The sequence below is a fragment of the Barbus barbus genome, assembly GCF_936440315.1.
Source record: "Barbus barbus genome assembly, chromosome: 29".
Taxonomy (NCBI): domain Eukaryota; kingdom Metazoa; phylum Chordata; class Actinopteri; order Cypriniformes; family Cyprinidae; genus Barbus; species Barbus barbus.
In genome coordinates, this window is record NC_136757.1 from 27,541,148 (window position 1) to 27,566,050 (window position 24,903).

The 24,903-nt window shown below is 35.1% G+C and overlaps 1 protein-coding gene across 1 annotated transcript in view; it reads left to right on the forward strand.

The window, feature by feature from the left end:
- Positions 1-1,445: 1,445 nt before the first annotated feature.
- LOC306849394 (uncharacterized protein) overlaps positions 1,446-24,903 on the forward strand; it is a 45,891-nt gene continuing 22,433 nt past the window's right edge. The window contains exons 1-3 of the mRNA XM_079384370.1: positions 1,446-1,936; positions 12,836-12,930; positions 16,942-17,148. Coding sequence (XP_079240496.1) covers positions 12,870-12,930; positions 16,942-17,148 — 268 coding nt within the window. The 5' untranslated portion in view covers positions 1,446-1,936; positions 12,836-12,869. The remainder of the gene's footprint in view (positions 1,937-12,835; positions 12,931-16,941; positions 17,149-24,903) is intronic.

Sequence of the window (24,903 nt, forward strand, 5' to 3'; positions counted from 1 at the left end):
GCCTTCAGGTCATCTGCATTGTTGGGTCTGGTGTCTCTCATCTTCCTCTTGATAATACCCCACAGATTCTCTATGGGGTTCAGGTCAGGCGAGTTTGCTGGCCAATCAAGCACAGTAACACCACGGTCATTGAACCAGCTTTTGGTACCTTTGGCAGTGTGGGCAGGTGCCAAGTCCTGCTAAAAAATGAAATCAGCATCTCCATAAAGCTTATCAGCAGAAGGAAGCATGAAGTGCTCTAAAATTTCCTGGTAGATGGCTGCGTTGACTGTGGACTTCAGAAAACACAGTGGACCAACACCAGCAGATGACATGGCAGCCCAAATCATCACTGACTGTGGAAACTTCACACTGGACTTCAAGCAACATGGTAATTGGTAAATTGGTAGCCCTTTTCCTGAAGACGTCTGAGCTGGTGACTCTTGATGCACTGACTCCAGCTTCAGTCCACTCCTTGTGAAGCTCTCCCAAGTGTTTGAATCAGCTTTACTTGACAGTATTCTCAAGCTTGCAGTCATCCCTGTTGCTTGTGCACCTTTTCCTACCCAAATTCTTCCTTCCAGTCAACTTTGCATTTATTATGCTTTGATACAGCACTCTGTGAACAGCCACACCTTTCAGTAATGACCCTCTGTGACTTACCGTCTTTGTGGAGGGAGTCAATGTTCGTCTTCTGGATCATTGCCAAGTCAGCAGTCTTCTCCATTATTGTGGTTTCAAAGAACAAGAGATACCCTGAATTTATACTGTAGTGATGGTCATTAATTGAAACTCAAATGTAATATTCTAATATTTTGAGATACTGATTTTTGACTTTCATGAGCTGTAAGCTCTAATCATCAAAATTAAAACAAAAAACTTTTGAAATGTTTTACTTTACATGCAATGAATCTAAAATATATGAAAGTTTCACTTTTCACAGTTTTCAACTTTTTCACGATATTCTATTTTTTTTATGTACCTGTATATATACACAAACATGCATGTATATATTTAAGAAACATATGTTACGTTTATATATTAAATATATTTATATATGATATAATCATATGAATATAAATATATACATGTAAATATTTTCAAAATATATGCTGTATGTATGTGTATTTATATATACATCATAAATATACACAATACACATATATTATGTACAACAACTTTTATTTTGGATGCGATTAATCGCGATTAATCGTTTGACAGCACTATATATATATATATATATATATATATATATATGCCTACTATAAAATATGTACATATTATACATACACAAAATATGTATTATAATGAAAAATATTTAATCACATTGTTACAAAACACTATAATTGTTTTTAATAATAATTCATTTGTAAAAAGCAAAACTTTTTTCCTCTTACAATGAATGGAAAGGAGAGAGAGAGAGGGAGACAGAGAGAGAGAGAGAGAGAGAGAGAGACACAGAGAGAGAGACACACAGAGAGAGAGTGAGAGAGAGACACAGAGAGAGAGACACACAGAGAGAGAGTGAGTGTGCTTCAATGTTTCAGCGTGTTTCTGTCAGTGTTTGTACCGCGAAACAATCATGTGAGTAACCGCACAAACTTCCCTGAAACTGTGGAGACCGCAGGAAACTTCACACACATGACGATATTCCCTTCAGCTCGGAGGAGAATCTGAAGCTCACAGTTTAACGCAGACGACAGGTTTAACGTGAGAACAAACCCATGGAAGTTAGTCTTTCCGCGCTGGAACCAAACCTGCTTTCCTGACCATCAAAGACCTGCTGGATTCACAACAACACTCTGCTTCTGTTATTAAACCGATTTCTGAAGGACTTTTAAGAATATTTTCAGTGTTTTGGGGGGAATATCTCTTGCAACTTTCAAGCGGAGGAAAAAGCTTAAAGCATCGATGGAGTGACACCTTCTTTTAATCATCAGTCAAGTGCCTCAAAAAGGTAAAAGACACAAACATATACATGCATATATAAGTAGACATATTGCAATCGTTTGCGCCAGCAGATGTTATAGCCAGCATACATAATTCATAAATTAGAGCTGCCATTCATATGTTCGAGGCTTCTGTTTGAATTATGATGTCTGTCTTGCATGCAACATCTTAAGATGCTGTTCAGCTGCAGGTTTTGTTCTCCATGGCATTATTTCTGTTTAAACGTGTGTTTTATGGGATCCAGTGTTTCTCATGAGAACAATGACCAGCACACAGTCTCTCTGACCAGAGCTGGACATGCTGGATATCAGTCCTGTCCAATACAGACACCTCACTGTACTTCATTAAACTGCAGGAGAGTTCGCTTTAAACGTGTAAAAAAAAAAATCAGCTGCATTAGATGAATATATATATATTTATTTTTTATTTTATTTTATAATTTTTTTTTGATGATAGGCTATATTATTTTTAAAGGGGCATTTTTATTATTCAAGTGGCTTTCCATACATATCCTAGAATAATGTGTAAATATTTATAGAAGTAAAATTAAGAGAAATGATTAGTAATAGGTCATTCAAATATAAAAAAGTGACATTTATTTACTTATAAACTCACATTGGTTTCACAGTTGTCAACATTTAAAAACATTTACACTATATACTAAATGTAATAAATTTATTATGAATGTAAATATACATATAAATATATATTTAATATCTACTAATAATTAAATATTTAATTATTTTTATTTATTTATTAGGCTTAAATTCTTGGTGTCACATGGTTGTGAACTTCTGAAATACACACACACACATATATATATATATATATATATATATATATATATATATATATATGCATATATAATTAATATTATATTATTTATATTCATATAATATTATTTATTTTATAACTCTTCTTCTCGCATGGGGGTCAACAGTCAACATCTGAAAAACACAAATCTCTGAATTAAAGTTAAAAATGTAAAGTCATTTTTTTCATGCTTTTTTATTTTAACCCTACTTGTTCATTATTTGTATCATATTGTGATGTTCAATGACATTTTGTTATGTCAATTAAGGCTTATTATTCATCATTAGCTCATATGACATTATGACATTAGCTCATATGACATATATTAACACCTGCATGTGTTTCAGCTGTGTGGCCTTCTAGTCATGCATTGGATATATTTGATCTTTAATGGCTTGATGTGCAGTCTTATCATGTTTTGCTGTAGTTTCCAGCACCTGATATATAAGTCAAAAGATAAGAGAGCTGTATTTCAGAGAGAGAAAGGGTGCTGAGGTGTGCGATTATAATTATCTTTACAGTTACTGTTTGCCAAGCATATACTTGTGGACGCTAACTAAAGCAGTTTAACCAGTCGTGCTTGGATTAGTTTGTGGTATACTTTGGTCACTGGGTCATGCCTAACAATGTCCAAATGAATGGCTTAACCTGGACTAGAGTGAGCGGTGAGGGTCAAACGTCAATGAGCTTTACTGACTCCCCTTCTGCTCATGTTCTCGTGCTCTTGAACGCTGTTGAAGCAGATATTATTGCCCCACATTACAGTGTTGTGATGATACACATACACACAGCTGCTGTAAGATCAAAGGTCGCAAGGATAACAAATGTCATCATGGTTATCTTGATACCTTTAAGCATTTTATTGTTGTCTTTCTGTCTGCTGCACGCCCCTGCTTCTTCTGAGATCATGACTAGAGGTGTTTGCTAAAGCAAGTGTCACTATAGTGTGCAATATTGCCCGCCCACTTTTCAGTGGCTTTGTTCCAGAAGTATTTTTTCCATGGGGATTTAAAAAAAATCTTTTAAAGGAACAGATTACCCAAAAATTTGCAGAACATTTCCTCACTCAATGCCATCCAAGATGTAGATATGTTTGTTTATCAGATTTGGAGAAATGTAGCATTACATCACTTGCTCACCAATGGATCCTCTGCAGTGAATGGGTGCCGTCAGAATGAGAGTCTGATTAAAAACTTCACAATAATCCACACCACTCCAGTCCAAGTTGTGAAGTGAAAAGCTGCGTGTTTGTGGGAAACAAATCCAGTATTTAGTCGACATTTTAACCTCAAGCCATTGCTTCAAGTAAGTGCATATAGTCCATAATAATGTTGATCTGTGCATATTTCTCTCCTGATTCAGACAAGATGGCTTTTTCAATGGAGAAAGCAATATTATAGAGGACTCAGATTTTAACTTAATGCCTTAATGATGGATTCAATCATTATAATAATCTTAGAGAGATTACATTATTCAATTACCTCATTCGGTGTGCTTCATGGGCATTAAAGTGTTCTTTTGGCACAATTATTGTCAATTATGACACAATTATTTATTATTTTCACCGGGATTCTTGCTGTTAAACACAATTATTAAAAAACAAAAACTCAATGTGCGTGCTTACGGCTTCAACAAAAACATGTACCTTTGAAAAACAACCTCTTAACTCATAGTGGTTCAGTTTTTTAAGGTTTATGTTTATATCTCACAATTCAGACTTTTTTTCGTGCATTTGCAACTTTTTATCTCACAATTCTGACTTGGGTTTTTTATGCAACTGACTCATTCAGACTTTTATTTTCTCAGAATTGTGAGATATCAACCCACAATTGTAAGAAAATGTCAAAATTGCAAGCAGACTTTCTTTTCTACAGAACTGGATTTTATAACTCAAATTTATATCTTAACAATTCTCAGAAAAAAAGTCTGAATTAAAAAGAAAAACACTTGGGAGAAAAAGTCAGAATTACCTATTTATTTTGTATTCAGTGGCGGAAACGATCTTCCATATTTCTTTCATATTTTCATCAACAGTATTGATTTAGAAACTTGCATGATGCATGCTTTACATCATGTCTTCACTATAATTGACCTTCATTAACTAGTTTTCTTTTAGTTCAGACATTATCAGAGCAGGCTTTTGGAGCTAAAAGCAAAATAATGCATTTGAAGGAGATTATGATTGTTACTGCTTCTGCAATCTGTAAATGGAGCTATTGTGTGTGGGCTCAGGGTAATATAAATCATGTCTTGTTCATGCATGGCAAAGTCACAAGACCAGGTTTGAAGGTTTTACCTCACAGATCTATCTGGGTGGTGGTAGTAGTTTCATTGCATTTTAGCATCTACATGATCTGCACTGGAGAGAAATCAAAGCCACTTGAGCTGTATTTGGCAGCAGGGCTCCACGGGTGTTTAATAGACATATTGTGTCATCAAGTTATATTTCCTGACTTATTTCACGCCAGGTTCTTGCCAAGATGCTACTTAAGACTTCCTGTGATCCCAGATGTTGTGCTTCACTGCCACTGGCTGGTCTGCACATGTCAACATCATCATTACTGTTCGGTCTGGTTTCTGTTAGCCATGATTAGTGTGATAATAAGTGGTATATGAGTATCTCAGCGGCAGATACAGATCAGGATAAACCTTCCCTGAGGGCTGCTAATGCGAGAAAGGTGGTACAAATGGGAAAATGATCTAATGAGCCCTTATTAACTGATTACCTAGACTAGATGTTGGTGTTCATCCAGGTACAGAATGATATTTCACTTTGCAAAGCTTTATGAAAGCAGGAATCTCAGTGGAGCTTGATATTATGGCCTGAGGGAAGTAACAGAATTCAAGGGAAACTCCAATTTATACCATTCTGAAATTATCAGCATTATTTTTAGAGAGATTTTTGGGTAAACGTTGTGTTCTGAAGAAAATATGTTTGGTTTAGATAAACGTTATAGTTAACTAAAACTAAAAAAAAAATTTAATTGATTGAAATAAAGCAGAAAAAAAATAAAACCCGAAAGAAATTGTAATAAATTAAAAATGCATGTAGTTTACATAAATGGTTATTGTTAACTAAATCTAAATAAATTTTATCCATTGAAATAAAGCTGAAATTAAAGAAAATGTAAATCTTAGATAAACTTTAATGAAAACTTTAATAAATTAGAAATAAATTAAGTTGAAGAACTAAAATTGCTAAAACTGAAATAAAAATAAATTATTATTAAAATATACAAAAACTAATAAAAATAACAAAACCACATAACAAAATTACTAATAATTGAAAATATTCAAAATTTGAATACATGCTAGAATAGTATTTATAATAAATAATAGTAAAAAAGCACTGTTACTCATTGAAGTGTTGCCTGGGCATTGTTTGGGGGTTGCTAAAGTGTTTTTGTGTGTTGCTAAGAGGTTACTAGGGTGTTTTGCCTGGTTGTTATGTGGTTACTTGCTGGCCTAAGTCAAAAGAAGTCCCTCATTCAATGTAAGTCTATATGGGATGTATTTTATTGTCAGTTTTTCATGTATGTCTCCTTTACTGTCATTAACGCTTTGAGTTTAAGAAAGGCGCATTACAAATAAAATTTATTATTATTATTATTAAATTATATAAGGGACATGCAATATTGGCTATTTAGCTCTCTGTCTTCATCTATTGAAAATTAACATTCGTCCACCCCTTGAAATGCCATCATAATGCCACCGGAAGATTGCTGGCTTACTGTTCTTCCTCTGACCCGGGTCATTCTGCTTGGCCGTGCTGGAGCCCTATGGCAGCCTGGATCATCCAGGATTAGCTGCAGCATAATACAGCTGATAATCAGGTCCACGCTATTCACTCCAGAAAAGAGCAGGTGTACAGTGATTTACCTTTCATCTACCTGCTTCCAGAGCTCACATGAGCTGCTCTCACATGGGCCTCAGTGATGTTTGCAATTTGCATGATGCCTATGTAGAAGCTTTCAGAAGATATTTATTTATTTATTTAATAGAACCTTTTTATAAATAAGTTTTCATAGCACTGACTTCCAGGATGACTCTATATTTCATTACTTTATCTTAGTAAAAGTTTTCAGTATGCAGTTATGAGTGAACTGCTTTTGCTAGTTGGAAATAAGTTGCATTTTTGTTCATATTTTTGTCAAAATATATTGTGAAAAGTTTATTCAGTATTATTTTAGTATTACTGTTTGTGCAATGAATTTTAAGTTATAGTTTTTAAATTATTATATTTTATATATTTAGAATTAGCTGCTTTATTGTATTTTAAGTTCATTGTAATTTTATTTTAATTTTTAGTAATTGTTATGTGCTTTTGTCATTTTTATTAGTGTTTTTTTTGTTTCGTAATATTTTTACTATTTTAAATTTATTTTTATTTCAGTTAGTAATTTTAGTGCTTCAAACTTATTTTTTAAAATTATTGCTGTTAGTTGGCAGGAAAAACATTTCAAAATTGTCTTGTAATTATTTTTCAATTAATATTTATTTAATTTAATTTCAACTTTATTTCAATTAATTGGCCATAAATGTCATTGGCATCATAAAACAAGACAAAGAAATTGCAATGGGTATTAGTTTGAACATACAGTGATAAACTTTTATCAGTCTTTGAAACTTTTTGCAGTCAAGGGGGCTTTATGACAGTGGCTAATATAATCACACATTTATTTTTGCTCTGTTCAAAGCTTTAGCAGGAGTTGCATGTGTGTTTCTTAATGCATTTGTGTACTGAACAGGTGTTATCCTCACCGGATGAGTAAACCTCCTCATTTGACATTTGATCCCAGATAAAGTACATTCAAACTTCTGTTTCTGATGACCGGTTCACCTTTTAATACTCTAAAGCGTGTTCAAGGCATCACCTGCAGAATTATACACCTGACACAAACACCTTTGGTCTTGTGAGTACCTTATGGTGAGAACAACTCCAACACATTGCTCTTAATGTGATCAAAATGGCAAGTGGCCCAGCAAACAGCTTTAGCTGGAGTACTTCCATCTCTAATGTTATTGGTGATTGAATTGAAGACATGGCAGAGTTGATCTGATCAGAGAAGTTGATCATTGAGAGCAATTACCAGGATGTGAAATGAAACATCTGTGGTATATTTATATTGCATGGCGATATGAAGACTGAAGATGGTCTTTAGGAACTGTGTCACTGGCATATTACGTAATTCAGTTAGTCAATTGAGGCTGTGAACTATTAAAGCAGATCAGCCTGAAACTCCAGAGGTGTGCCAACTAGATTGAGATTGTCTGTTATCTGCCAAAGCTGTCCAAGTGGATACACATAGGTCAATAACAGATGGTACAGGTCTTAACCGGTTTGGATGGTTTCTCATGAAACAGCAAGTGGCCATGTGGTTGTTTTGCTTTGGATGGTGAGGTGAAGACGTTTTATTAAGCACCCCTGGCACTCAAGGCCAAGATCAAAGATCAGATGGTTTGCGGAGCATGTCCCATCATGCCCTGGGACAGTCTGGAGCCGTTCTTCACCATCTTAAGCATCTGTTTCGGGGGCTTCCTCTCTTGAAGATGTCAGAAAGGTTGATTTTGAGAGAAGGTCATGGGGTTTGTGCGTGTCGCTTACGCCCCATTCACACGGGGCGTCTACGCCTCTCATTTACTTTGAATGGGGCATTGCCGAACTGAATTGTGGGTCCGTCATGTTGCTTCACTGGCGTTGCTCGCTGCAGAAGTTGAAAACTTTTAAACTTTTCAAGCGCCAACGCAGGCGTCAGCCAATCAGATTGCCTTATGCAAATACCCTAGCGCATACGCTAGCCAATCCTGTTCATGTAACACCAGAAAAATATGTGATTGGCTGTTGTCACTATGACAGCGCATCAGCACCAAGCTTCAGACACGCCCTCCGTCAAGCGTTGACGCCGACGCCCCGTGTGAATCCGGCGTTAGATCAGAGTGTATCAGATCTGCTTTATCATTTGCAGTGATTATTTCCAAATACTACTGTTCAAAAGGATGGATGGTGAGGATGCATTCAGTTGATCAAAAGTGATAGTATAGACATTTATAATAAATAAAAAAAATGGCTGATGAAAATTTAAAAAGTTTGGGGTCTAATGTTTTTGAAACGCTGCACTTATTTGATGAAAAAATACAATAAAAAGTAAAAAATATTAAATATTTTTCTATTGTAATATATTGTAAAATGTAATTTATTCCTTTGATTCAAAGCTGTATTTTCAGCATCATTACTCCAGTCTTCAGTGTCACATGATCCTTCAGAAATCATTATAATATTCTGATCTGCTGCTCAAGAAACATTTCTGATGATCATTATCAATGTTTAAAACTATAAACTTTTAGTAGAAACCATGATATATTTCATTTCCAGGATTCTTCGATAAATAGAAAGTTTAAAAGAACAGCATTTCTTTGAAATCGAAATCTTGTGTAACATTATAAATGTCTTTACTGTCACTTTTGATCAATTTAATGCGTCTCATGTTGAGTAAAAGTATTAATTTCTTAAAAAAAAAGAAAAATCATACTAATCCCAGACTTTTGTACAGCAGCATTGTATCTCTTTTTATGTTCCACACAACAGGGCTATAGATGTATCCACAAATATTCACATTAGAGGTCAACCAATATGTTTTTTAGTTTGGCCACAGAGCACGAGTTTTTGACTTTTGTTGCAAAGTTTAATACTTCTGGCCAGGGTAGGACTCTTTCTGATACACAGGCTTTGGTCTCTGCCTGTGTTTTTCACTACTTGCACTTTGATCAAAAATACAGTAAAAACAGCAATGTTTTGAAATATTATTACAAGTTAAAATAACTGTGTTCTGTGTGATCAGCTATATTGTAAAATGTCATTTATTTCTGTGATCAAAGCTGAATTTTCAGCATCATTACTCCAGTCTTCAATGTCACACGATCCTTCAGAAATCATTCTAATATACTTATATGCTGCTCATCTTAAAAACAGTTCTGTTTCTACAACTATTCACATTAGAGGTCAACTAATATGGGCTTTAAGACGATTTATTCTTAAATTAAGACATTTCTTCCCCCTTAGTCGTTAAAATATGGTTTCAGTCTCACCACAGAGCACAAATTCTTGACATTTGTTGCAAAGTTTAATACTTTTGGCCGGATTAGGACACACCTGGAGTCTTGTAGGGCAGAAAGTCTCTTTCCGACGTGCAGGCTTTGCTCTCTGTCTATCTTTCACTGCTTGCGCTCCTCTCTCTGAAAGACACTTTCACAAGGAGGCCTTGTTCAACAGCTTGACTGGTAAAAGACTCCACGCAGAGGCACACAATGCTCTTCCCTCATCTGGCACCCCTCAAGGCCGGTTTCAGGATCAGTTCATGTGGCCCAAAACCTGTTTGAGCCTTTTATGCATGCAAATAAAGCACTGACTCCAGAACAGAGGCATTATAACCTTGGTTGACATGACTGTAGCCATGGGAGTGTGACTTTTCCATCTCTTAAAAATGAAGGTTACAAAGAGGGGTTTTTGCAGCAAATGTCATAGAAGAACCATTTTTGGTTCCCCAAAGAACTTTCAGTGAACTTTCTTAATAGAACCATTTATTCTTAATGTGAAGAACATTTAAAAAAATGTATTCCACCATAAAGAACCTGGAAAAATTCTGTAAATGTTAAAAGTTCTTTATGGAACCATCGATAAAGCACCTTTATTTTGAAGAGTGTAGTTCTTAAAATAACAATTTTTATTTTAAATGTTTTTTTTTCACTATAAAGAACCTTTTGTTGAATGTAAAGGTTGTTAAAGGATGTTAAAGTTTCTTCATGGAAGCATCAATGCCAATAAAAATCCTTTGTTTTTAAGAGTGCGTGTTCATACGACTTCAGCAAAGCTGTAAACTAAACTTTTCACTTTCCAACAGTTTATTTACAGTATGACTTCACTTATGCAGTATTTCAAACACCAATTTGTTGATAAGTGCTGTTTGATAAGTAAAGCATCATATCTGCTGTTGCTCATAGTTGTGGTTAGTGATTTATATAAGCCAAAGTGCTAGAACTCATTCTGCACCATTTGTGCTACTTGTCTAAATCGGTTTGGAAAGAATATTTTATTAGTAACAAAATATACACTTCCCCTTTTGAAAAGGACAATATTTCTAGACATTTTCACACTCTGAAAATTCCAAACGGAGGATATTGATGTGGAAACAGTAGAAGTGTGTGGTTTATTTCATACCTGTGGTTGTTCTGAGACTGTTCAGCCAATATCTTTCCACTGCGTTGCGGAAATGTCTTGTGATTTGGGCTGGAAAGAATGGAGATGAGAGATTTATATTCCCCTCGTGAAATTTGACTGGTTTGACGAGCCAGAGTGAATGTAACTGCCAAATCTGTTACCTTTTACCAGTGTATGTACCTCCAAATTTTTGTTGCATTCAATGTGTGTACAAAACCAAATGAAATGTATTTGCATGATTTTCGTCTTTGTGCATGGCTTCTTAAAATAGCCTCCCCCTCCAACTTGGGCTTTAATTAACTTAAAGTAATAAGCTGGTATTAGTGGCTTTGAATGGTCGAGTGGGAGACGGGTTGGGGGATTTTGCTGCTCTCAGGTGCTCAATCATACGAGTGGATGTTTGCCAGCGCTGTATTAAACAACCTCTGCTTTCATTTCCAGGCACTTTTCAGGGAAACTCCTCCACAATACTGGAGAGAAATATTGAACGGCCAGAGAGTTGATTATTTTAAACCACGGGGTGTGTTCGCTTTTTGGGTCACTGTGGGGTGATGTTTAAGATAATAAAACAGATTTCATGATGGTTGTCTGTTCACTGTAAAAAAAAAAAAAAAAAAAAGTTGAGCCAACTTAAAAATCTGCTGAAGCTGATTGCCTTAAATTTTGAGTTTTCTCAACTGCTTGAAAAATTCCCTAAAAAATAAGTTGAGAAAACAAAAAAATCTGCTGGAGCTGGTTGCCTTAAAATTTTAAGCTGGCTCAACTTTTTTTGTTGTTTTCAGATGAAACATTCTGAATTGCTGTATTTTTGTAGTTAAAATGTTTGTTTGTTTTTACTGAAAAATGAGAAAAAAAGCATGATTTTCTATTACTATTACTCATGCATAAAAAAAATTATTATAATAATTTATTACCACTAAGTATTGCATTAATGTGCATTCATTTTTTTGCATGGGCAAACAGCACTCATATTTTAAATATTATATTATAGTTAACTAAAATGAAACAATAAAAAAAGCATTTTCTTTAACTAAAATAAACACTAATTGAAATAAAATATTTGCTATAATTATATATGTAATTTATATGTAATATATAATATAAATTATGTGTAATATAATTTAAGTTATATTGAAAAATGCAACAATTTGCAACATTTCTCATTTTCATTTGTTTAACTTGGTGGTCTAAAAATAACAAACTAAAACTGAAATAAAAACATGCATTTATATATTTATATTCACATAATTTATATTATATACATAAATATATTTAATATTTAAACAATATATTTTTCTTAAATATACACATGCATTTGTGTGTATTATTTATATATACATAACAAATATGCATTTTGAATGCGATTTAATCGCAATTAATCGTTTGACAGCACTAATTAGAATTAGGCTTAAAATAATGTCTCCAGGATCATTCATACATGTAAAAATCAGCTGAGAATTGAACAAGGAAGACATGAAGCATGCCTTTGCTCAGTTTTTCCGTGATTAAGGGATAATACAAGATTTCTTCACCTCTGTCGAAAGCAAAAGTGCTATGAAATGCATTATATTTTGTGAGAACATTTACTGGAATCAACACCACATATTTGAAACATGGATTTCATTCAGCAAATATTATGCAGGCTGCTGTTATCTGATTTGTGAACAAATCGTTCTTTTGCGTGATTGTGGTGAAATATGACCTGGACATGTTCTTTAAAGTGAGATTTCCTTTAAAGTATTTAGTGATAATGCGAGATGTGTGTAATGGAATAAGTCTGTAAAGTTCGTAACACTATGAACCAGGAAATATTCCTTGTGTTGTCTCATCTCAGGCAGAGAGTCCTCAGAACTGACTTGTGTGTGATTTGTGTTTCAGGTGGGGGATGTGGGATGGTATGTGAGTGTTTACCATGTTACAGAAGAAACTCTGGCTTCTGAATGTCACCGTCGCGGCCGCCCTCTCTTTACTGTGTAAGTACTTCTGCCTTCTCCTGCTGACATCACAGTGACACCACAATGTATTTTTTTCCTTTACTCACTTAAATGTGTGAATGTCATTGCATTAGAGCAGGTGTCTGTATCTGCATGTCTCAAATGCTGCATCTCTTCATTAACTTTGGACTTTTTGTCAAATGTTTTGCATATAATGTGGGTTTGCTGTGCTATATTTATTTATGATCAATTACACTTGATTTAATATTTTGTTATGTAATCCAATGACATTGCAATTTTTTTAAGTATAGCACAAATGTCCAAATACTTTTTCGGGCCTCTGAAACATTTTGGCAAGTGAACCGGTGTTATGATATTATTATTTATGTACTATTATAGTATTTATTAAAAATGTTGAATAAGCTTTTTTATATTTCCAGTTTTCATTTTTATTTCTATTTACCTTTCATTTAATTTTAGTACTTCTGCCTAATCTTTAATTTTCATCTATGAATAATTTTTTATTTTATTTCAGCATAATGTCAATTAAGGATTTTTAAGTTTTAGTCAACAATAAAAACCCTGAGCTAACTGTCATGTTTATTTGCAGCCATAAACAAGCTATATTTAGCAATATTTCATTACAAAACATGTTTTGAAAAAAAAAAAAAAACACTGAGAGCCAACGACGTTTTGGCGTTGCACCTTCTTATATGAAAACAAAAGAATAACTTGGTTGAAAGTCAGGATATCATTATTAAACAGTGATTAAAACCATTAATCATGTTGCTTTTCCTAAAAAGTGACTGGCTAACAGATCGTCTACTTGTTAAAGCCAGTTTTATCTGGCAAGTGTAAAGTTTGGACACTGCATATTCTGCTCCACTATAAAGAAATGCTTTTTTTGCCTCTTTTTTTTCCAAGTCTTCTCCATTCTTCATTCACACCATCTGTTATCCGTCCTTTTGTGTCTGTTTTTTTCTCTCTCCAAGATTCCTCTGCTGGTGTTTGTAGACATGACCATAATATCACAGCACACCAGGGGTTTAGTTCAGCCTGTTTACTCACGGAACACGTTTAGTGCAGGGAGACTAATTCCTTTTCATTAATGAACAGACGGTCTTCTATGTTCCTTATGGCACACAACCTATCCCAGGACAAGCCACGTTTGTGATGTTGGAGCTGGTATTTAGGAGCAAAAACCCCAAACATTTGGGGGGAAAGGGGATCAAATCCTCCCTGTAAAAAAAATGAAATCTGCAAATCCGGATTTAGATCGGTCTGGGATTTAGATTTCCCTTCTCTCAAGGCACGGGGTGTGGGAGTCTTAGGGGTGGCTGGCCATGTGTGCGCCTCAGGGGGTCTCGGGGCAGAGGGAGGGTGGGGAGGTTGTGGTTCTGTCAGTGAGCGTCGTTTTTGAGAGATTACCCCTAATCGCAGACCAGACGAGATGCATGGGGCTGCTTTGGTACGAGGGGTGCAACACCGTTCCAATGGGTTTGCAACTTGTGAATTTGAGAGTCTACAGACATCTCTCAGCTCAGTGTGTAAATGAAGGAATCTCACAAAAAGTAAATGTCCCTGATAAATGTTTTTATTTTAGTTTATTTTATTATTTCTAAATTCTAAATCACAATACTGCAAAAAATATTTGTATTAACTATTTATATTTGTGATGTAGTTGTAAAGTCCTAAGTAACATTGTGGTAGTATTTGTTGTACTTAAGTTTAATGTACAGTACATGATAATTTATTACTATATTAATGTTAAAAAAATTGATTTTGGCATTCTTTTTTAATTATTATAATTTTGTATAACATATAATGAAAAGATTAATAATAACAATGTTTTCTATTTATATAATTATTTAATATTTATATAAAATACTATTTTCTTTATACATTTTAAATAAATTGTTAATATATAACACAAACTGTTTTTATATATATTTTATATTATATAACTGTTATCCACATTTGATATAAATGTTATTTTGTGACGTAATATCAACTTGTTTTTTGTGAGATTTACCCTAATGAGGCTTCTTTTGTCTGTCCTTTTGAGGACTGCTGGGAGAAAGTGTCACAGACTGAGGCGTCCATCATATTAACATGCTGTATGTTAATTTACATGCATGTCATCTCCTCAGCACCCTGCCCCCCTTAATCTGGATTTGCATTCGCCCCCATTTAATGTGTGTTTTTGTGACATCACCCTCCTGCTTCTCTTTTGTGTCTTCTTTTTTCTCAGTCATGCTCTCATTTTCCATCTCTCATTCTCTTCTGGCTCTTGTTCCTGTCTGCATCCTATCATGACTCTCAAGCTTTCTCCAGGACATCAGAGCTGCTGGTTTTATCATTAAGTACACAGTGTACAGGAAGTACTTTCCTCCAATGACAAATATTGGTGTTTTACACCCTGTGGATTTGATCTGTGCACTATGAGTGCAAACAGAAAACACGTCAGATGACAAGTGCAGTGTGGTTCTTATTTGTTCCTTGTGATGTATTGTTCTTCTGCTGACTATTTTAAGAGCTAAATTAATTCACCTTAATTTGTGTTTCTAAATTGCATTACATTATCAAAATAAGTGCCCTGTCATATGACTTTGGTGCCTTCTTTCCCTTCTGAAAAGACCAAAATAATGGCCTTCAAAACCAACTTCGCCAGCTTTGTCGACAAGCTCAACATGCCTATGCTTTTTCACTATCTTGACCAGCAAAATTACCGCTAACCAACAAAAATCCATCTGGACCAGATCAAAACCATAAATAACCAGCATAAATCACTTTAGACCAGAGCAGCAGAAATCCATCTGAATAAACTGTAAACCAAAATAAATCAGTCTGAACAAGCTCAAAACTAACATAAATAAGTGTAGACCAGCACTAACCAGCAGAAATCCATCTTAAACAAACCTAAATCAAAATAAATCCATCCGGATGAGCTCAAAACCACTGTGCATCAGCATAAAGCACCAGCTAGGCCAGTACTAACCAGCAGAAATCCATCTGGACCAACTCTAAACCACATTAAATCAGTCTGGACCAGCTCAAAACCAGTATAAAACCTTCTAGACCAGCGCTAACCTGCACATATCCATCTGAACTAGCTTTAAAACAACATAAATCAGTTTGGAGGAGCATAAAACCAACACTAACCAGTATAAATCAGTCTAGACCAGCACTAACCATCTGAAATCCATCTGGACCAACTCTAAACCACATTAAATCAATCTGGACCAGCTCAAAACCAGCATAAAACCATCTAGACCAGCACTAACCTGCACACATCCATCTGAACTAGCTTTAAACCAACATGAATCAGTCTGGAGAAGCACAAAACCAACACTAACCAGTATAATTCAGTCCTGAGCAGCACTAACCAGCACAAATTTATCTGGACCAGCTCTATACCACAATAAATCAATCTGGACCAGCTCAAAACCAGCATAAATCAGTCTGGAGGAGCTAAAATCCACCACTAACAAGCATAAAACAGTTTAGACCAGCACTATCCTGCATACATTCATCTGAACTTGTTCTAAACCACAATAATCAATCAGGAGCAGTTTGAAACGACAGCTAACCAGCATAAATCAGTCTAGACCAGCACTAACCTGCAAAAATTTATCTGAACCAGCTCTAAACCAGAATAAATCAGTCTAGACCAGCTCAAAACCACCGCTAACTAGCATAAATCATCCTGGGTGGGCTCAAAACCATTGCTAACCAGCATAAAACATGTCTCGACCAGCACTAACCCACATACATCCATCTGAACTAGCTCTAAACCAACATAAATCAATCTGGACCAGTTAAAAAAAAACAGCTAACCTAGACCATTCTAACTCGCATATATCCATCTGAACTAGTTCTAAACCAACTTGGATTAGTCTGGAACAGCACAAAACCACCACTAACCAGCATAAATCAGTCTATAGACCTTCCCTAACAATCTTAATCTGGAATAGCATGGACGTGCTGGTCTAAAATGGTCTTTCCAGCGGGGAAATAATAGTCCACCTGACATGTGCTTGTGTTCCTCAGGTCTTTCTCTGAGCGCTGAGTCGGTGGTCCGGGGAAGAGTCGGGGGTTTTGCTGAGCTGGGCTGCAGTCTAACACCTCCATCAGAAGGGGCCACCACTCCAAATCTGTTTCCCTTACATGTGGTGGAGTGGGTCCGGCTGGGATACAACGTCCCCATCCTCATCAAATTCGGCGGCTACACCCCACGAGTGCATCCCAACTACAGAGGTGAGCGTCACTGCAGATATAAATCAGTTTTCCATTAGTCCTGCAGGAGAGACTCTGCCAGAGGAAGTGATACGGCTGTTAGACTTTTATGGGTTTGAATTTTATGTGCTTTGTCTTTGGAGCACAGTAATGTTTATAATTTCATTATATTAATGTCAAATTGCACTTCACGATTTGTGTGTGTGTGGTGGGGAGGTCCAGTTGCAATTTATTTAATAAAATGTTGTGAATTGTAATGCATTTAAAAAAATCTTCAGGTTTGCTGTGCTTTTGTTTAGGACTACACAAACCAAAAGTGTGTTTTGTTTTGTTTTTCCCTAATTTTTGTGATTGTATATAAATATGACTATGTAATAATAATAATAATAATGATGTTGTTGTTGTTGTTGTTGTTATAATATTAACTATAATAATAATGTTGTTGTTGTTATACAGTATCATATTAACTATTTTGAATTACACAACAACAATAATAATAATAATTGTGAATATATATGAGTGACCATTTATTATTATTACATTATTATTATTATTGTTGTTGTTGTTACATAATATTACTTATTATGTATTATATAATAATAATAATAATGGCCAAAAAAAAGTGGCACCTGCTGAAAAAGCTTCATTTTGCAGATGCAGATGCTTCAGATGCAGCTGGATTTTAACGCTTGGGTTGCTGAAAGCTGTCTAAAGGTTTATTGCTATTGTTAAGAAAGACTGTAGGGTGCTTTAAACGCAGTCCTGTGTTTTTACAATCGCTTGTTTAGACTCTGGGGGCCACAGACTTCTCAATAGCCCACAATAGTTCCTGTTGTTGTTTCTCCAAAAGATGCCGACACACAGCCTTCAAAAGGCTGATTTCCTGGGCAGTTCACCAATAGTTTCCTCTTTGAACAACTTTGAAGGCTGTTTGGGTGCTTTACTCATTCCCGGAGAGGTGCTTGGCGGTGTAAATACAGCCGTTTGCCCCGGTGCAGCTGAAGGAGGGGTCGTGCTCTGGAATCTATTGAAGGGGGAGGGGCATTGTGTTGTTAAACGAACATCCCCATATAAATGACCCACCCAAACAAGTGCCCTATAATTATGTAGAGTGTGTGTCTGCGATTGCTAGAGATGCTGGAGGGAGAAGAGAGAAGGGGCGCAGGCAGTAATGAATGCAGACACGTTACGGCCCGTGGGGGTGGTGGGTATTGAGCGGGACCCTGGATTAAGAACACTGGGGTTAAACTGTCTGTCTCTGCCAGGATCCAGTGGGTTTGACCCAGTAAGAGAGAAAATAGTTTTTCAGCTGAACTGCTTTAAGAATGGACAGAAGGTGTGGGGATGATAGATTTATATGGGTTACTTTTCCATCACTGTGTCAGCATACAAAAGACAATGAACTTCCTCATGCGATAACTCAAACAAATCCATGTATAATTGTGGAAAGTGGAATAATGTTATGTTAAAAGTATTTTTAAATTTATTCTTATTACATTTCTATTATGCCATTCTATTATTGGTTCTTTCATTTTAATATAGAATTTATTTTATATATATATATATATATATATAGTTTTACTGTTTTATTTAAAAAGTGTAATTGTTGTTGTTGTTATTATTATTATATTTAATATAATAATATAAAAATCATTCTATTGTTGGTTCTTTCATTTTCATATAGAATTTATTTCATATATATTATACTTTAAAAATATGTTTAAATTATTATTGTTATTATCATATCAGTCTGTTATTGGTTCTTTAATTTTAAAATAGAATTTCTTCCTAATAAATAAATTATTTAATGAATGTATATAATGTGTGTGTAAATGTTTCATTTACATTTAAATTTTATATATCAATTATTAGTTTAAAAATAATTATAATAAATATTATAATTAATGTTTTTTAACAATTTTTTTTTTTTTTATATTCTTAGTGTTCTATGTTTTATTGTTGTAGTGATTAGTTATTGTACTCCAAGTACTATAGATAAGCTAAATATTGAGTTGTCTGGTAGCATCTCTGTATCACAGAACCACCGCAGTCTTTTTGTAAGAGCAGTCACCAGGTCTCATTGACATCAGTTCTGTTGTGGTCTGGGTTTGTTTCACTTGAATAGGTTTTGATAGGAGATCAAATGGAAATGTTCATGTTTTCCCAATGGGATGAGCTGTGACTGTCAGGAGGAGCATGTGTTTCTCAGATGAGCCCCTCTGTGTCTTGACCTGACGCTGTGGTGTCTATCAGCACCCCGGAGGAAACTAATGCAAAATCAGTTAAGATTTGTCCTGTGGTGTTTAGATAGTGAGTCACGGGTCAAAGAAAGATCTGGACAAAGGAAGAAGTTGTGGAAATAGCAGATTACTTCCTGAGAAAACAAACACTGACAAAACATAGTGAATAATGAGTAAGGAACATCAACGAAAGGAAGAAACCGTCGCTTCTTTCCTCTCTCTCTAAGCTGCATCTGTGTTTAATTTTGCTCTTATTTCTGGCAACAGATGATGCATCTTACGGCTTTGAATCTGATGTATTTCCCCTCTCAAATTAAAGACTGAAGGATGTAATGTTCCCAGACCGCACCGCTAAACCTCACACCACGAATGACGAGATAAAACCTAACCTGCTCACATATAGTTCTGGATCAGAACTATCACGCTTTTATCAGAACTACCCTGAAAAAAAAATGCTATATTACTCAGAAATTAATAGCAAGTTTCACAAACAAGAGGAAAGTCTTGGCCTAATGTTTAGAGAGTCAGACTCGTAACCCAAAGGTTGTGAGTTTGAGTCTTCGGTCCGGCAGGAATTGTAGGTGGGGGGAGTGAATGTCCAGCGCTCTCTCCACCCTAAATACCACGACTGAGGTGAGACCCTTGAGCAAGGCACCGAACCCCCAACTGCTCCCTGGGCGCCACAGCATAAATGGCTGCCCACTGCTTTGGGTGTGTGTTCACTGTGTGTGTGTTTATTGTTTGTGTGTGTGTGTGTGTGTGTGTGTTCACTGTGTGTGTGTGTGTTCACTGCTGTGTGTGTGTGTGTGTTCACTGTGTGTGTGTGTGTGTGTGTGTGTTCACTGTGTGTGTGTGTGTGTGTGTGTGTGTGTGTGTGTGTGTTCACTGCTGTGTGCAGTGACGGACTGGCCATCTGGAGCACCAGGAGTTTTCCCGGTGGGCCGCTGTACAATGTGGGCCGCCCCTTTGCGTAATATATATTGTAGTAAATGTACGTATATCCTTCCATCGGCCTAGACGAATGGCCCGGGGCGCGTGGCCCACTTCATTCAAAAATTCTAATTAATTTAGTGTGCTCCGGCTCAGTAGCGCTCGTCAATGTCAAAATGTTTGAAATAGCCAATCAAAGTGTAGAAGGCGAGATTCACAGACGATGAGCTGCGCACGACTTGAATGCGAGCTGAGGTAACATTAAGCAGCTAAACATGACGAGACAATTCAGCAATATTTGCCAAACGTTTAGTTAAACGACAGACATTAATTTTCAGGAATGCAAACTACTACATGCTCTTTCAAATTTCTCTGATTTTAATGCCGTTATTAGAGTCGTCACAATGAAGGCTACATTATGACATGAGATAAGAGTTAATGTAAATCTGCTTTCTTCCGTGATTTCACGTGTCTAAGAAAATGTTTAAAAATCTATAAAACTCATTCTCGATCTTACTCTAGAGTCTAGAACATTGTAAATCTGAAGACTTTTGCTCTCGAGTGCTGTGCATAGAAAAGTGATTTATATTATAGGTATTATAAAAATATAATTTGCTTATTAATTCACATGCAATAGCCTATTTTATATACACACTGGTGGTTATAAAATATAATTAAGGCTTTTTATTTATTTATTTATTTGAAAGAAGATTTCATTTATTTGATCAAAAATACAGTAAAACAATAGCCTAATATTATGAAATATTACACTTAAAATAGTGGTTTTGTATTTAGGATGTTTTAAAATGTAATTTATTCCTGTGATCAAGATCATTACTCCAGTCTTCACTATCCCTTCAGAAATCATTCTAATGCTGCGTAATTTACTGCTTTTATTATCAGTTATTATTTGTGATCAATTATTAATAATGGTTTTATTATTGGTATAATGGTTCTCAGTTAAAGAACAGCATTTATTTGAAATATAAGTACTTTGTAATAAGTGTAAATATCTTTACTGTCACTTAAATCAATTTAATCCAAGTCCCTTTTTGTATTCTATAATCTTTGATTTAATGCAACATTGTTGAAGAAAAATATTAATTTATATATTTTTTAATCTTACCCAAGACTGAATGGTGTCACATTTTCCACAAAAATATGAAGCAGCACAACAGTTTTTCAATTTTTCATCATCAATTTTTTTTCATCATCAAAATAATTTGCATACTTTTCCACAATTGGAGCTCTATTCCTTAAAAGGATACATGTCAAGCTCCTGCAAAAGGACAAATACTGTATTGACCAATAGAAAGGCACCATAAAATCAGTCTGCATTCTGCACTATTCAAGTCTTCTAGACGATACCGGAGCATTGTGTCATGTGGACTTTTAATATTGGTATTTAACTATAGTGATATTAAACTGTCCCTTGTAAAAATTCTTTAAAATTATTTACTATTTGCCATATACACCAGAAAAGACAAATTATAATGTCAAGAATATACCACTCATTTATGGTGCGGTGTGTTGCGGACCGGGTTTGGTGGGCTTCTCTGTGCTAAAAAGTCCAGGGCCACTTTTTGGCCCCAGTCCACCCCTGGCTGTGTGTGTGCGCACTTTGGATGGGTTAAATGCAGAGCACTGATTCCAAGTATGGGTAACCATACTTGGCCACATGTCACGTCATTTTCAGTTACAGAGAAATTGTGAATAACACATTGAATTAAACTAAAAAAATTAACTTTATTTAATTAATTTTTTTTATATATATTTCATGTCACATTTTTTTCTTACAACAAAGTCCCTTAAGTACATGTATAACTGCAATTCAAAGCTTCATGCACTGTGTTACTTTGTTAGCAAGTCTATTTGGTTTGAACACTTTGGTTTCTGAGTCTCGTACATCTTAGATATTAATAACACCAACCTGCATCATATTTGCTGAACGAAAACCTTGTTTCTTAATAATTTTGGGATACTGATTCCAAAGATAGTGCCAGTTTTGCCTGTCACACTTTCTCGTGAAACATTATGTATTTTGTGAAGATGTGAAGAAAGTCATAGTCTTTCAGAAAGTGAAGTGAAATCTTGTAAAACCCATTAATGACCAGAAAACTGCCACAAACACATTATTCCTGTTATTTTATGCCCAATCCACCTTTTCCACTCCTTTGCAGATTGTACGTTAAATGATACATTTGAATGCTTCTTTTGTTATTTGACCACTTAAAACTGCATTAACACTGATACACACACACATAAAATATTATTTTGTGGAAAAAAAAAAACTGTATGTGATGAAAACTCAGCATCATTAAATTTTTGCAAAAAAAAAAAAAAGTTAATTTAGACCATTTGTACTTTTGTACATTTGTCATTGTCTGTGTACGTTGCAGCCATTGCCGCTGACTCCAAATCCAAGCCAAGAAGAGCCATGTTAAAGTTTCCAATCGGTGGATAAGATATTTGCTGAATTTCAGATTAGCATGAGAGCTAACTGCATTCTTGGGTCGTTAGATCACTTTGATCAGGTCTCGGTTTGGCTCAGGCTGGGATGGCAACATGCTGATAGCTGTGGCTCGTTGCCCACAAAACCCTCATGAAGTGAAGGAAGACCATCCTTGTTTTATTTTAGTATTTTCCCCATCCCCATCTGCTTAAAAAAAAAGCTCTCTAACACTTGCACTCTGTTCGTTTTCTAACTGCTTGTTTTCTTTAAAAAAAGGCCTCTAACACTAGCTTTCTTTATTCTTTTTCTATTCTATTTACTTGTTTTTTTATATATATATATACAAAAAAAACTAACTGCATGAGGCTAACTGGGACTTCTCATAGCACTTGCATATCATTGCTCTTTTGTTGGTTTTGATTGCTTCTGTTGTCCTCATTTGTAAGTCACTTTGGATAAAAGCATCTGCTAAATGACTAAATGCAAATGTAAATGCTTTAGTCCAGGCACATTAGAAGAATCAGTCAATGTTTCCATGACAGGGAAGTTGTGTAACACAAACCTGCCCATACAAATACCGGAATAACTCATGCAGATCAGCATAATGGGTTTTTAAGTAGAATGGTTGTTCCCATCTATAATTATTACACAGACTTGAATGGTGTTCATGATGCTTTTGGTTGCCAGGTTGGTCTGGGTTATTGCTACTTGGTTTCTTACTGGAGCAGGAGTCCACCATCAAGTTTCTGCTCTCTTATGGTTTGCTCACTATTTCCATCTGAATATTATGTAAGTCAGATTATGCACGTTTAATATGTAGTGAATGCCGTTTCATGTTGGATCTGCAGAGTTCAGCATGTGTGGTGTGTGGATCTTGAACGCTTGGCCTGTGCTGTCAGGAGCTGTTAGTCTAAGAAGAGCTGATCAAATGCGCCCTCACTTCCTGCCTCATGAGGAAATTAGGGAACGACCCCCCAGAGGGAGAGCAGTATGATAAAACCACAAGATGCTGGGCAGCGTGCTGCCATTGTGGGATTCTTTTTCTCAGAAACTTTCACTCTTCTCAAAGAGAACTCAGAGGTATTTGGGATCAGAAGCAGACCTGATTGAACGTTTTGAATGCAAAAATGCAAGAGCATCTGTGTCCTCGCTGATCTTAAAGGGATAGTTCACCAAAAAAAAAAAAAAGAATTCAGTCAGTATATAATGCTTGTGTGTTAAAACCAAGCATGTTTATGATACAGGACCTTTTTTATTTGCATACAGCCAGATACACACCCAAAAATAAGATAAAATATAAAACAAAACAAAAAGTGAAACAAAGTTTCTTCCAGGACATTATCCTGTAATTTATGGACATTTCCATTAACCCTAAAACTCATGCAATGGAGTGCAAAATTCAAAATACATCTGTAAAATTCCTGTAAAAAATAAATATGAAAATGTATTCATATTAATACAGTACATTGTGCCCTATTTTTACAGTGTACATCAATTAATAAATAAATAAATGAAATTATCAGCATTGATTTTATTATTTAGTGTGTGTGTGTTTGACTATATGCTGAAAAAATGCTGAAGAATAAAATTAATATATCATTAATAATAAAACATGTGTTTTTAAAATATACAGTACAATTTTTATTTTTTTATTCTTTAGCATTTTGACTATATAAATATATAGTTAACATGCTGAAAGAATAAAAATTATATATTGTTCTTAATCTGCGTGTTTATATAAATGTTGTCATAATTTCAGTGATTCTTAATTATAATACATAAAAAAATGTAGTAACACAGAATTTTTTATTTTTTATAAAATAAATTTTTTATTTTCTGATTTTTTTCTTTCATGATGGTGCAAAATAAAGGAAGTTGGTGTAATTTAATTTACATAATTTGGGTAAATTATCCCTAACTCTAAATCCTAAAATCAAAAGCAGTTCTATAAATGACACGCAGTGGTCAGTTTCCTCCTTCAGCACATCTCCTCCCCCAACACACCAGCTATTCACCAATCAACTCTTTCATCGCCACATCTATTCAAAGGCAAAGTCACATTACCTTTGCTTGACCTTTGGTTTGCACTGGTTTTGGTTTCGCATTTCTTACATTCCTCAACTGAAGTCTGGGTAACTTTAAGTGTTTAATCAG